General features: G+C 50.3%; 1 protein-coding gene across 2 annotated transcripts in view; it reads right to left on the minus strand.

The window, feature by feature from the left end:
- fbxo11b (F-box protein 11b) overlaps positions 1-5,787 on the minus strand; it is a 22,816-nt gene extending 17,029 nt beyond the window's left edge. Inside the window, exon 1 of one of the 2 annotated variants that reach the window (XM_066697116.1) lies at positions 5,436-5,785. In XM_066697116.1, the coding sequence (XP_066553213.1) occupies positions 5,436-5,523 (88 nt within the window). In that variant the 5' untranslated portion in view covers positions 5,524-5,785. Of the gene's footprint in view, positions 1-5,435 lie in introns of both variants that reach the window. The other variant, XM_066697118.1, reaches the window with a different exon arrangement.
- Between the last annotated feature and the right edge of the window lie 6,961 nt (positions 5,788-12,748).

Genomic DNA, 12,748 nt, shown 5'->3' on the forward strand with positions numbered 1-12,748 from the left:
GCCACAATTAATTAATTTGAGTAGTAGGCGTCCCAAAACAAACACAATACAAACTAAGCCAAACACTGATGCCTTCGCCAATGGACACCCGAGCATCGTGCTACACAGGAGGTAAGGAAAGATAACGCCCAGCTCAAGTTTCTGAGATCCGTACAATATTCAGTACCCAATATTGCGTCCCTCTCTTCACCCCTCCGTCTGACCCTCAAAGCTCACCTCCCCCCCGATCTCACAGTGATAACGGCATCGGACCCCTCCGCGGTGCTGTGTCTCTCAGCTGGCTGCCCTTCCTACCTCAGCAGCAGGACACCCACGCTAGCGTGTGTTTTCACAAAACAAGTTCCTTCGATGACATAACCAGGAAGTAACTGAAACGCAACACTCTGGTTAAAAGCCACATCTACGCGTTTATGTCTTTACCACAACAAGTGCAAGCGGTACACTCACGTGACGCGTCACTTCTGAAGCAGCAGCAGCCACAAGCGTGTCTCGTGTAATCTCTCGTGTCTTCACAGCGCTAGCGGCGCGGAAGAGCTACGGAAGCAGCCAGAGCAGCAGCCCGGGCCCGGTGCACAACCTACTACACACCCAAGATCCGCTCTGGGGTTTGTGGTCTCTCTCTGTTCAGGAAACCGAGCCGAGTCCGACTGGGGCGCAGCTCACAGGAGGCAGGACGGTGTGGTGTTGTTAAGGTGCCACAGAACTACCCTTGAGTTGACCAGTATCTCTACGCACTTCACAGCATGTGTCTTGTGACAGGAGAGTGAAAAATACAGATCTAGACAGTGGCGCCGGTGGCATGAGCAGCACGTACAGAAAAGGCGCAGCTGCACGGGAGGTGGACTGGTGCTGACCTGCACTAAGAGCAGCCCATTTCAATACAAAGCAGGGTCAGGGACCATGACCTCTCCATTGCATTACAGTGACTCCCGCCTCTCTGGCCCAGTTCTCAGTTGCAGGCGGACACCCAGCTCTGGAGCAATATTGTAATAGGTATCCTGCCCCCCCTCCTCATGTTAATTGAAGTGTGGAGTCGTGGGCCCTGGACTCTGGAGCGGAGGGACACTGCTGTTGTTCTCTAAATGCCCAGCTGTATAAATGGGTACAAATGAAAAAGTAATGTGATGTATTGTAACAATTGTAAGGGTGTCTTCTAAGAAATTGGGTAATAATAATAATAACTGGTGCCGTGAATAATATCAACTGAACTTTGACCTCCTGATAATGATCTCAATTAATTAATTATGAAAACCATGAACGCACTTGGCACTGGGACTGCCTTCCTCAAGCCTAAGAGGACGGTGCACGAGCCTCACCTCACCTCACACACATTTCTACGCCTTCTCAACCCTGGTGCTGGTGGACCCCCTACCTTGCTGCTTTATATTCCAACAGATCTCTCAATCACTTAATTGAACCCTTAACTGAAGTCATTTGTTTACATTTGACTTACACATTAATAAGTTGCACTGCCCTTATGATAAGTTCTTTATACTTAAAACTCCTATGGTTTAAAATAATGAAAATGTTCTGATGTAGAAAATGATTACTTAAATGAAAGGTTCAATTAAGTAATTGATAGCTGGATTGGAACAAAAACCAGCAGCGTAGGGGCTCCTCCAGGAGCAGGGTTGAGAGCCACTGCCTTAGGTCACAGATAAATCCCACAGGAGGGCCAGAGACCAGATTGGTCAGGAGGAAAATCACAATAAACGTCTCGCGAACAAAACACAAAAGACATTTCGCACATTTCCTTGGAGGCAAACAAACACAGAGAAACAACCGGGCTCTTATGGAGGATGAATTGCAGACATTAATGTTTATTTCCTCTGTGCTGGAACAAACAGCGATCATTTCAAGGTGGAGCGAGATGCTTGTTCACCTCCACCAGCTGCGGTGGGATTCGGTGGGTACCGGCACACCCGGCGCCCTCCTCTGCGTCCTGCCCTAGACGCCACGGTCTCGACCGCCACTGGTAACCGCTTACCGGAGAATTACAGGTTGCGCCATCTTGCAACTACTTCTCTTCTACCTACATACACTGTGCATAAATCAAATCCTGCCCCCCCTGCACAGCCGGTCCCCTTCCACACCCCCGCCACCAAGCCCCCCGGAGCTCGGACTCTCGCTGCACTCTCGGGGGCCGCAGCTGCGCAGACTGGGGGAGGACAGCCAGTGACACAAGAACGCCCCAATGACCACACAGACCCTGGACTGTATTAAACAAATAAACACTTCCTGATCACTTCAGACCTCCTGCAGGTTACTCAGCGCCGAACCTGATTCACAGCAGCCCATTCCCTTCTCGTTCAGCGTTTCAATGATGCCTTGAGCGTAGGCTCTGCTTTAGTTGCCATGAAGATAAAGCCAACAAACAACAAAAACAGGGGCTTTTCTGATAGTATAAAATAAAACACACACTGCGGTCGGATTAGATTGAAACTCAGCAGGACGTTTTCGGATTTTGTGGTTTTAAAATGCATCTACTCAATAAAAACAACTCTCAGGTGGCCGGCCTCGTTCAAAGGGCCGTGCATACAGATATCCATCTTCAAACCAGACGAGAACGCGAGATCCAGAAAGGCCCGAGTCCACACTGTGGCAGCAGGACGGGGCCTTAATCAAGCCAGGGAGGCAGGCAGGCCACGGTCCCACTGCGGAGCACCCTGGTCTGCTCCAGCGTTTACACAGCGCATTGGAGAACGGGAAAGCCAGCCCACAAAACAGAGAGACACACACATTTCCACAATTCAATCAGTCCATGCAAATATACCCAAAACGACGTACGCAGAGTTGCAGCCCAGCGCCAGAAAGAGCTCATATGCGATACAGGGCTTCTCCTAAACCCTGAAACGGCTCCGACGAGAATCCACCGGGACGCCAATACCCATGCTGGATGATGGCACATGCTCTGGCATTTCGTTTTTTGTTTTGTGCTCCTTGTGCAGAAGTTAAAACCTGCTGGCCAGTGGGAGTGGTGTGCCAGGGCTGAGCGGCTCTTGTACCTGCCATCAGCAGCATTAGCCCTGGCTGTGGAGAGGATATGTGAAGCGTGACTGCCACTCCCAGCAGGAAAACCACCTCCACATTCCTGCAGTTTAAATCACACGCTTTTGCATGGGGGTGTGGGCATGACAGCGCACCTGGGGTTTGCCAGGAGCCTATCACCACCATATGGTGCCAAACTACAGGGCTCGGCTATACGGTATCAATGGACAATTTGCCACAATGCTGCCCAACTTACACCGATCTGATACCGAGGAGCTCACGGTCAATCAGAAGGCCATATTCCAACGCAGTCAAGCCATTTACCGGTGTTAACAATTATATAAATAAATGAAAAAGTTTTTAGATAAAAGGCAGCCACAGAAAACTGTACAGTAATTAGGAGTTATTTTGATATAATCAGTCATGAATTTATAGTAATTTTAGTAAAGTTAAAGTTATAGTAAGTTTAGTAAAGCAATAAGCTGACACTTCGAAGGGCAGATCACGGGGACGAGATAAAAGGCCGCAGAGTATCAGAGTTACACGTGAGTCACAGGGTCAGCCGTAAACAGTCAACTGACGGCACGTTTCACAGCTTCTTGTGCTTCACAGGCTGGAGACGCATCCTGACAGCAGGACTCTAGCGATGTCTAGCCTTCGTGGGTCCCCCAGCAAGCATCTACTACCGCTTTACTACGACACCCCCTGCCTCAATCACTCCCCATGTCCTGGAATTTGGTATTTTTCCGTTGATCGAGAAGCATTTACAGTTTGTGCCCGATTTGACTGTCATGGTACTGGTCCAGACACGAGAGAGGTGTAAGACTCCCATTGCACAGCAGAGCAATCCACCAAAGCGTCCCCTTGATGGAGAACTTTATACTCATTTGATTATATAAACTGTGATTAAATTTGCACACCCACAGGTTTGTTCACGCGTGTAGTCCTCAGGTAACGAGCACGCCGGCGCCTGCACCAGTATAAAGGAGCCTGCAACTCGTAAGATGTGGAACGGATCACAATGCTACACAATGGGAGTGTTATTTCCTCACATCTAAACAGCACTTTTATTTTTAGTCCACATTCAAAAACCGGACAGAAAACACAATTTAAAAACTCTTATAATCGTACTGAAAAGTTACAGCATATAGCGTGTAACTCCCAAAACACGATGAGGCCCTTCATAAGCGATTCCAAATCAGCAGCACCTCTCACAGGTTGTGCAGCCCTGGTCGCCAGCTCTGTAAAACAGGATTAATTCAGATTTACTGCAGAAGCGAGCAGATGCACCGTCCATCTCCAATGCACAGCAGCATTTATGCATTTCATTTACTCACTGGGTTCCTCAAAGGACAAGCAGCCCATTTTAATGTTGACAAACGTCTATGCACGACACAACCCTGCACGAATTAACACAGATATACACACAGCATTGCTCCGGGTTTGTGTTGAAGCCCATTTTGAGTTGCATATGCGTGCAGCCTGCAAGAGAAACGACAGTCGTCGGTGCAAAACTTACTTGTCTGCCAATTAAAAGATTCCATCATTTGGCATTGACAGATCAGGTGACTAATAGATTGGAGAGGAAGGACAAAAACAACTCCGGCCATCACCCCGCGATTCCCAGCCTCACATTTTGCACACGAACCCGGAGACCCACAGCCTGACCCATATCGGTTCCGCACACGGACCCGGACCCGGACCCGGACCGCCGCCGTGCCACCCTGCTGTGCGGGCTGGGGGCCCGGGCCTGCGTGCTCACGTCACCCCTTTCAAACCCGAGTCCGTCCGCAGACAAGCCCGGCGCCCCAGACAATGGTGGCTGATTGATCAGCACAGATGCCAATCGACACCCCGGCCCGGGCCTGCGGATTCCCCGGCGGGGCTGTGACACGCAAATGGCCCGTCAGGTGTGGATACGGGGTCTGGATTGGGGACATGTCCACCGGTCCACCGCGGTCTCCCCCCCCGGGAAACACACCGGAAAGCAGGCACCACGGAGAACACGACCGCGGCCGGGGGGGCTGCCAAGTTAGTTAACATTTAACACAACACCCCCGAGAGGGCAGCGCACGGAGGGGGAAACATCGCGCATAATCGCCTTTCTGTGTAAAACACGGCGCGGGGGCTGCCCGCACACCGGCGGGGGGAGGGGGCTCGGTAACCGGACTGCGGGGAGAGTTTGGCCGCCAGCAGCGACCCCCCAGCGGCGCCGGAGCAGCGGGGATTAGGGACGAGCCGAGCCAAACAAAGCGCGGCCTGCGCGCTGGGCCGCCGCATCTGAAGCCTCGGACTTTCCTAGTGGAGGCCAGCTGACGGGGAGGCCCCTCCGTCCGCCCACTCCGAGCTTGGGGACGGGCTGACGGGGGGTCGCGCTCAGAGTGCCTTGTCCGCCCCGTGTTTTTGAACCGCGCTGCCGCCCCGGGGCTGCGAGACGCCGGGCTCACCTCTCTCTGCGTTGTTCCGTTCCGGCTGCACCGGGCGCGGCCTGGACACTCGCCTGGGTCTCCTGTTGGTCGCTCTGACGGAGTTCATTTGGGGAGCCGGGTCTGCTCTGAAGGGGAATGGAAGCCGTCCCTCGCCTCGCCGCGCCGGATCCTCCTCGCTCGCAGAGCCCGCTGATGGCGCCGGGGTGGCTGTGTTTCGGGCGGTGTTGCTGTTTTTCTCCCTGCGCTCCTCTCGCTCAGCTCCGACTCTGTGTGGCAGGAGGAGCCATTTACTCGCAGGGAGACACACACACACACGGCGCGTCACACGGCCGGCTCTGCGCCAATGGGCGGCCGCGGCTCATCCCGGGCGCTGGCGACGACCAACCGGAACGCCGCTTGCAAACGGCCCTGCCAGCGCTCCGGCGAGGCTGTCGAGGAGTGGAAATAGAAAATGCAACAAAAAGCGGAGCTGGCAGGTCGGACAGGCGACACGGGCCACCGAGCCCCGTTGCCACTTTTGCACAAAACTGGGCTGTCGGGCTGATGCACTAGCACTGTCCCCTGAGTCAGGAGCTGCAATGCTAATAAGTCCAGCCGATCCTGGGGTGCACAACACGACAGCAAAGCAAGCGCTGTGTCCCTGCGTCGTCTGGTCAGTGCATGGCCTTTGCATTCAGATTAAACCCATTTATTTCCCCTTTCACTCTCTTTGATTAGATTAAAAATAATAATAATAATAATAATAATAATAATAATAATAATAATAATAATAGCCCTGTGTTGCAAAAGTATTTTATGACGTGTGCAGAACTTGCAAAACTAGATGACTCAACTAACGTGACACATGCTAAGTAGGTTATTGCAGAACTGAAATGTGTTACCGATGTGCACTGATCTGTCATTATTAATCTATCATGTGGAAATATGAATCTGAGTAAAAGTTTGTACCTAGCATAGTTGTTTTAATATGTTTTTGTGGGTTTGCTTTTTGCAGCCTGTATCTCAAATAAAATACACAAATACATTTTAAATGAAAGTGTTAGTTGTAAGTCGCCCTGGCCAAGATTGTCTGCTAATAAATAATAATAATAATAATAATAATAATAATAATAATAATAATAATAATAAACGATGACAATGGCTGAGCTCCAGTGGACAGCAGTCGCCCTGTCATTCAGATGCAAAATGAAACATGAGATCCCGTCTCGATTCCCGGCTCCCGTCGGGCCTGTTGCCACCGGGCCGTTTGGCAAATGGAGGACTCTCCTCAAGCCCCAGATTATGATTCCGGTTTGATACGAAGCCATAATTCCTTCTCCGGCCCCTTTGCAAGGTCAAGGCAATCGGTGTACCTCGCTCCAAGATCATCAAAACTAGTGTGCTACGTCATCCAAAAAGCACGATTTGGAATTGACCACTTTCGAACTTTTGTTTAATTTTTGTGTAAATATCTGTGTGTGCATAAGCTGAAGGCGGTCACAACCTCGGTGTGTTATGATTGTTATTTATGCACGAGAGAGCCTGATCAATTTTTACTTATAAAAGGCGTGAAGCTGCCATTACATCGGCCGGGCTGAGGAGGACGTGAGGGACTCCGAGGTCATTCATTAACCGTGTGATCGAGAAGGCTGCTCTCTCACCCAGCTGTCCAATAAAGCGTCACGCAGATTTGTGTAAAGTTTAACCGCACTCCCGTCACGGCCGTCCTGTGGCAGTCTGCATTTCTAGTAAACCCGTTTCATTGGAGCGGCTCTGCTCAGTCAAAGCAATGACATTAGTGTGAGGTCTGTTCGTGGACCAAGACAACCTCGGCGCAGCTTTGGCCCAGGAGGACGTGTTCAGCTTAGCAGACGCGGGACGTTTGGTCGGCGGTGAGATATCTGCAGCTCTTTTCCTCTCTGTCTTGGCAGACGGCCACTCGCTCCCTCACCGGACTGCTCTCCACTCCCTGGGTGGACTGATTGGAGCAGTGAGAGAGCTGGACACCACACGGCATCGGTTTCAGCCCAGGCAGGTCTCGAACCGCAGTCTGGACGCTCCTTGCTGTTGGACACATGATCAGGAGCAGTGAATGGACATGAAGGACAAGGTGGCTAGAGGTAGATGTGGGAGTTCTTGCTTCGGTCTCAGGGGAGGGAATAGTGGTGTGTGTGTGTGTGTTGTGGGACATTATGTTGGCCACTCCTCTACTGTGACGTGAAGCGAGTGGAAGAGGGTTTTGTAGAGGGAACTTCTGCAGTTGTAAACAGTGTGGTGTAAAGGTAAAGGCAGTCTGCAATGGCAGGAGCAGCCAGTTGTGAGACACTTCCCAGCAGCTGTAGAGCCCAGAGGTTTGTCTTCCTCTTGTGGACGAGTAATGGGCCAGTCCAGTCAAAGTCCACCTCTGTGTATCGGTCATCTCCAAGAACTGTCCCCTTGAGCGAGAGAGCTGTTGACCACCTGATGTCCCTCTTTGGCCGTCCTCAGGAAGGCCTGAACAGTCGCCAGCTGTCCATTAGGACCCCGTGTGTGAAGGTTGGATTAATGTCCCTCCAGGACACATTTTGGGGAGTGAGTGGGAGAGGGAAGAAGAAGCTGAGATGATTTACACTCTGGATGTCTATGCATCTCTCTCTGCGGGTGTGGATCACAGCTGCTTTTTAACGTCTTGTAAAGTTGGAGGGGCGTTTGATGAGTAAATCCTGCTTAAGTGCCAGCGATTGATATCTGTAAAACAAGGCAGGCAAGGCTGAGACTGCCAGGAAAACCAGCCGATGCCAGAACCTGTAAAGACAGCGCCGCCTGATAACAGTCAGCCACCGGATCCCAGCTGCGGATCCCATGTGTGACGGGTTTATTAAAGGAAGGAACAGCAGCTTGAGTCTGTGAGGGACGTGTATCAGTCTGTATGTGTGTGGATTCAGACGCCTCATTCTCTGATCTAGCAAGTGAAGACAGAGACAGTTGTGAACTTAAGAACATGAGACAGTGTCCAGTCGAGAGGAGCCCATTCGCCCCATCATGCTCGTTTGGTGTCCATTAATAACTAAGTGATCAAGGATCCTATCCAGTCTGTTTTTGAATGTTCCCAAATTGTCTCTTCAGCCACATCGCTGGGGAGTTTGTTCAGATTGTGACGCCTCTCTGTGTGAAGAAGTGTCTCCTGTTTTCTGTCTTGAATGCCTTGAAGCCCAGTTTCCACTACTGCTTGAACTATTCATAATAATGACAGTATTGAGGGGTAATAATCCTCCCAAGGAAGTCGAGGCATCAGCTTCCTGTCCGTCTGGTACTGATCGCTGTTGACATTTTGTTACACTTCCCTGGGACCCGTCAGACCGAGCCCCTGCACGACAGCGACACCGACCGGGACGCCTGGGTATTACGGCAGCAATGCGCTCATTCTCATTCACATGCAGCTCGGCGCACAATAGCATTCTGGCAAACGCACAGGGCTGCCTAGCACAGCACACTCTTCCTTTGCACGAACGGAGCGCTGAAAGACGCCATTGTGAGCCGCTGCATTCCTGGAATTTTCTGCGCTGTGTGTGTCAGCCCCGCATCTCTGTCATCCAGGGCAGGGCCTGCGGTTACCTGGGGGCGATGTTTTACATTTGTGAAGCCTCGTCGAGTGTGGCTTTGTTGTTATCAGCAAGAGCTAAATTATATCCACCTTCAGTAAAACTCGGAAGTAATTACAGAGCAGATAAGAGAGGCAGCAGGAGCCATGTGCGAAGGGAAGAATAAGCACGGCCGATTGTTTTATTTTCTCTTCAGTCCATTCAGGATAATGACGTTGTTAGATATTGAAATAGTTTCTTGTAGAGGGGGTCTATAATGTGTAAGAAATGAATGAATTAATAGGCTAATAATCATGTAAATAACAGATCTCTGGACTGTGGCCCAAGGATTGTGTGGATTGTAGGATTGAGTTTATTGTCAAGAAATGAGAGGGGGCTCTGCCCTGTGGAGGAGGGCAAAGACACACAAAGCTAAGCCTGCACTCACTCACGCAGTCAGACAGCTGCCTAACTGCACCGGGGTTTGCAGGGCGGGTGACTCTGGGAGCGATCAGGCGGGTGGGCGGGGGGCACACTGGCAGTCTGCGGGGCAAACAGGAAGCGCCGTGCCCGAGCTGTGGGTGCCTCTGCACTTGTGTTCAGGCAGGGCTCACCACAGGGAGGCCCCAGCCCTCTCTTCACCGAAATAAACCCCGTTCCTTCTGTTCGCTTTGCACCGCTCCTGGGCTCAGAAACCGGCCCCCTTGCCTCCCCAGGCCGCCCCCGGGAGACACTGCTGCAGCCACCTCCGGCGACGGTTTCATTTCAAACAGGAAGATGGGGGGAGGAGAGGAGAGGAGAGCTGCGGGGAGAGAGAGAGAGACAAAGGGAGGGAGGGAGAGAGATGGAGAGAGGGCTGCAGAGGGCGCTGTTTGTCTGCCGAACTCAGTTTCACCCTGTTGTGACAGCTGACTGCATCGCCCCCTGAAAAGCTGAAATGCACTGAATGAAAACTAGTATGTTGTCTAATTTCACTTCTGCAATCCTGAAGAATAGAGAGAATAGAGACTCTGCAGTTCTGAAATAATTGTTGTGGAATTCAACTACAAAAGCAATCAGAAGCAGTGAGAGAGCAGATATTAAGAGACTACAGTATCTATCTGTCTAGGGATGTTTTAAAGAAGTGGTCGAGTTTAAATGAAGGGATGACGTTGTTCTCTGGGGGATGTGCAGCATGTCCTTCTGTTACTCTACACCCAGTGATCTAAACATAGCGATGAACTGTATCAGTCACTTTACTTTTGGTGTTTCTGTTTGTTTCCCGCATGGTGAATAAATGACGCAAAAACCTAGACGTGACAGGGGATGGTGCGGGACCAGGCCAGTGTCCCGGCGCTGCTGCGGGTTTGGTTTAGCGCAGTTTCAGCACAGAAACCCCAACAGCCCTGTCGCTCCCCAGTCAACATGGGAAATGTGCTGTAGTACCAGGATCCGCCAGCAGGTGCCGCGGTTTCACAGGCGGTTGCAGAATTGGCACAACTATGCTATGTTATACTACACTGATCAGCCATAACACTATGACCACTGACAGGTGAAGTGAATAACACTGATAATCTCGTTATCGTGGCACCTGTCAGTGGGTGGGATATATTAGGCAGCAAGTGAACATTTTGTCCTCAAAGTTGATGTGTTAGAAGCAGGAAAAATGGGCAGCGTAAGGATCTGAGCGACTTTGACAAGGGCCACATTGTGATGGCTAGACGACTGGGTCAGAGCATCTCCAAAACTGCAGCTCTTGTGGGCTGTTCCCGGTCTGCAGGGGTCAGTACCTATCAAAAGTGTCCAAGGAAGGAAAAGTGGTGAACCGGCGACAGGGTCATGGGAGGCCAAGACTCATTGATGCACGTGGGGAGAGAAGGCTGGCCCGTGTGGTCCGATCCAACAGACGAGCTACTGTAGCTCAAATTGCTGAAAAAGTGAATGCTGGTTCTGATAGAAAGGTGTCAGAACACACAGTGCATCGCAGTTTGTTGCGTATGGGGCTGCGTAGCCGCAGACCAGTCAGGGTGCCCATGCTGACCCCTGTCCACTGCCGAAAGCGCCTACAATGGGCACGTGAGCATCAGAACTGGACCACGGAGCAATGGAAGAAGGTGGCCTGGTCTGATGAATCACGAGTTCAAGGTGTTGACTTGGCCTCCAAATTCCCCAGATCTCAATCCAATCGAGCATCTGTGGGATGTACTGGACAAACACGTCTGATCCATGGAGGCCCCACCTCTCAACTTACACGACTTAAAGGATCTGCTGCTAACGTCTTGGTGCCAGATACCACAGCACACCTTCAGAGGTCTAGTGGAGTCCATGCCTCGACGGGTCAGGGCTGTTTTGGTGGCAAAAGGGGGACCTACACAATATTAGGCAGTAATTAATATTAAATAATATTAATGTTATTCACTTCACCTGTCAGTGGTCATAATGTTATGGCTGATCGGTGTACATTGTCACTCATAACACACTGATCTAAAAACACTAACAACAGGGAGCATTACATAAATGATTAACTTTTATCTTTGAAGTTTGAAAGACTTTTTTATTTTTCACATAAATCAGTATTTCATTATAGAATAATATTTATAATTCACTTTATTGACTGTACTAAAGTATATGTAACAAGAATTAATCAGAAATGCATTAATTTGCTTCAATATCCTTTATTCTTTCTATATCTTTGCATATACTCATTTACTTGTGACAAATAAAAAGTTGAAACAAAAAACAAATTCCTGAAATTCCTGGGCTGCAATAATAAAAAAACATCAACAACATGTGTGGTATAATCACTCGGACTGTGCAGCACTGTGAGGTGAGAGTTGTCCCTCTCTCCTGCATTTGGCCACAAGTTCTCATCAACATCACATCTTATGTCTTCTCTGGCGATGCATCTTTGAAAGTATCTTCTGGAATCTCTCATCCAACCCTGGCAGTCTTCAGGAGAAGTGTCTCCACACGCCGCATTCATGGCATCCAGTAAGGACATCAGGTCACGTGGATGGTGGTCATAAACCTTCCACCTCCACCCTCCTCTGTGGGGTTTAGGAAGGGGGAGTATGGAGGCAGGAATAGTACTGACACCCTGGGATGTGCAGCGAACCAGTCTGACCGCAGCTCAGTGGAGGAACGCCACATTATCCGACAACAATGAAGGCAGGGGAGGTCCTGGCCCCTCTCTCCTCCGCTGGCACAAGTCGATTATGCAGGTCATCCAGAAAAGAAATGCACCTCTCTGTATTGTAGGGGCCGATGAGTGGTTTGTGTAACAGCAACCCCTCAGTGGACAGTGCTGCACACAGTGGTGTTCGCTCCTCTCTGGCCTGGGACATCCACGGCTGCTCTCTGTCCAATCACACTTCTTCCCCTGCGGCGTGTTTTTGCCCGGTTGAATCCAGCTTCATCCACAAAGATGAATGGATGTGCAGCTTGCCTTGCTTCCATCTCATTACTCTCTAAAACACAGTAAATCCACAGTTTTACAGTACTCTACATTATGCATAGCTGTGTATGTACCCTGTTTGGTTATTGAACACACATCTTACCTGGACATATTGATACCGGAGCTCTTTCACACGTTCACGCTTCTCTCCCAGGGTACAGTGAACTGCTTCATCCTTATTTTAGGTTTCTGTAGGACTCTGGCAGTTGTCGTTGTGCTGACCGTATTCACATTCCCAAAAGTGACATTGTCTGCCAGCACTCTGTCCCGAATGTCCTGCACTTTTATTGCATTGTTGCCAATTACCATGTCAACAATCGGATAATATTGTGCCTGTCCCTCCTGTGGGAGGAAACCTT

The sequence above is a fragment of the Amia ocellicauda genome, chromosome 23 (assembly GCF_036373705.1).
Source record: "Amia ocellicauda isolate fAmiCal2 chromosome 23, fAmiCal2.hap1, whole genome shotgun sequence".
Lineage (NCBI taxonomy): Eukaryota > Metazoa > Chordata > Actinopteri > Amiiformes > Amiidae > Amia > Amia ocellicauda.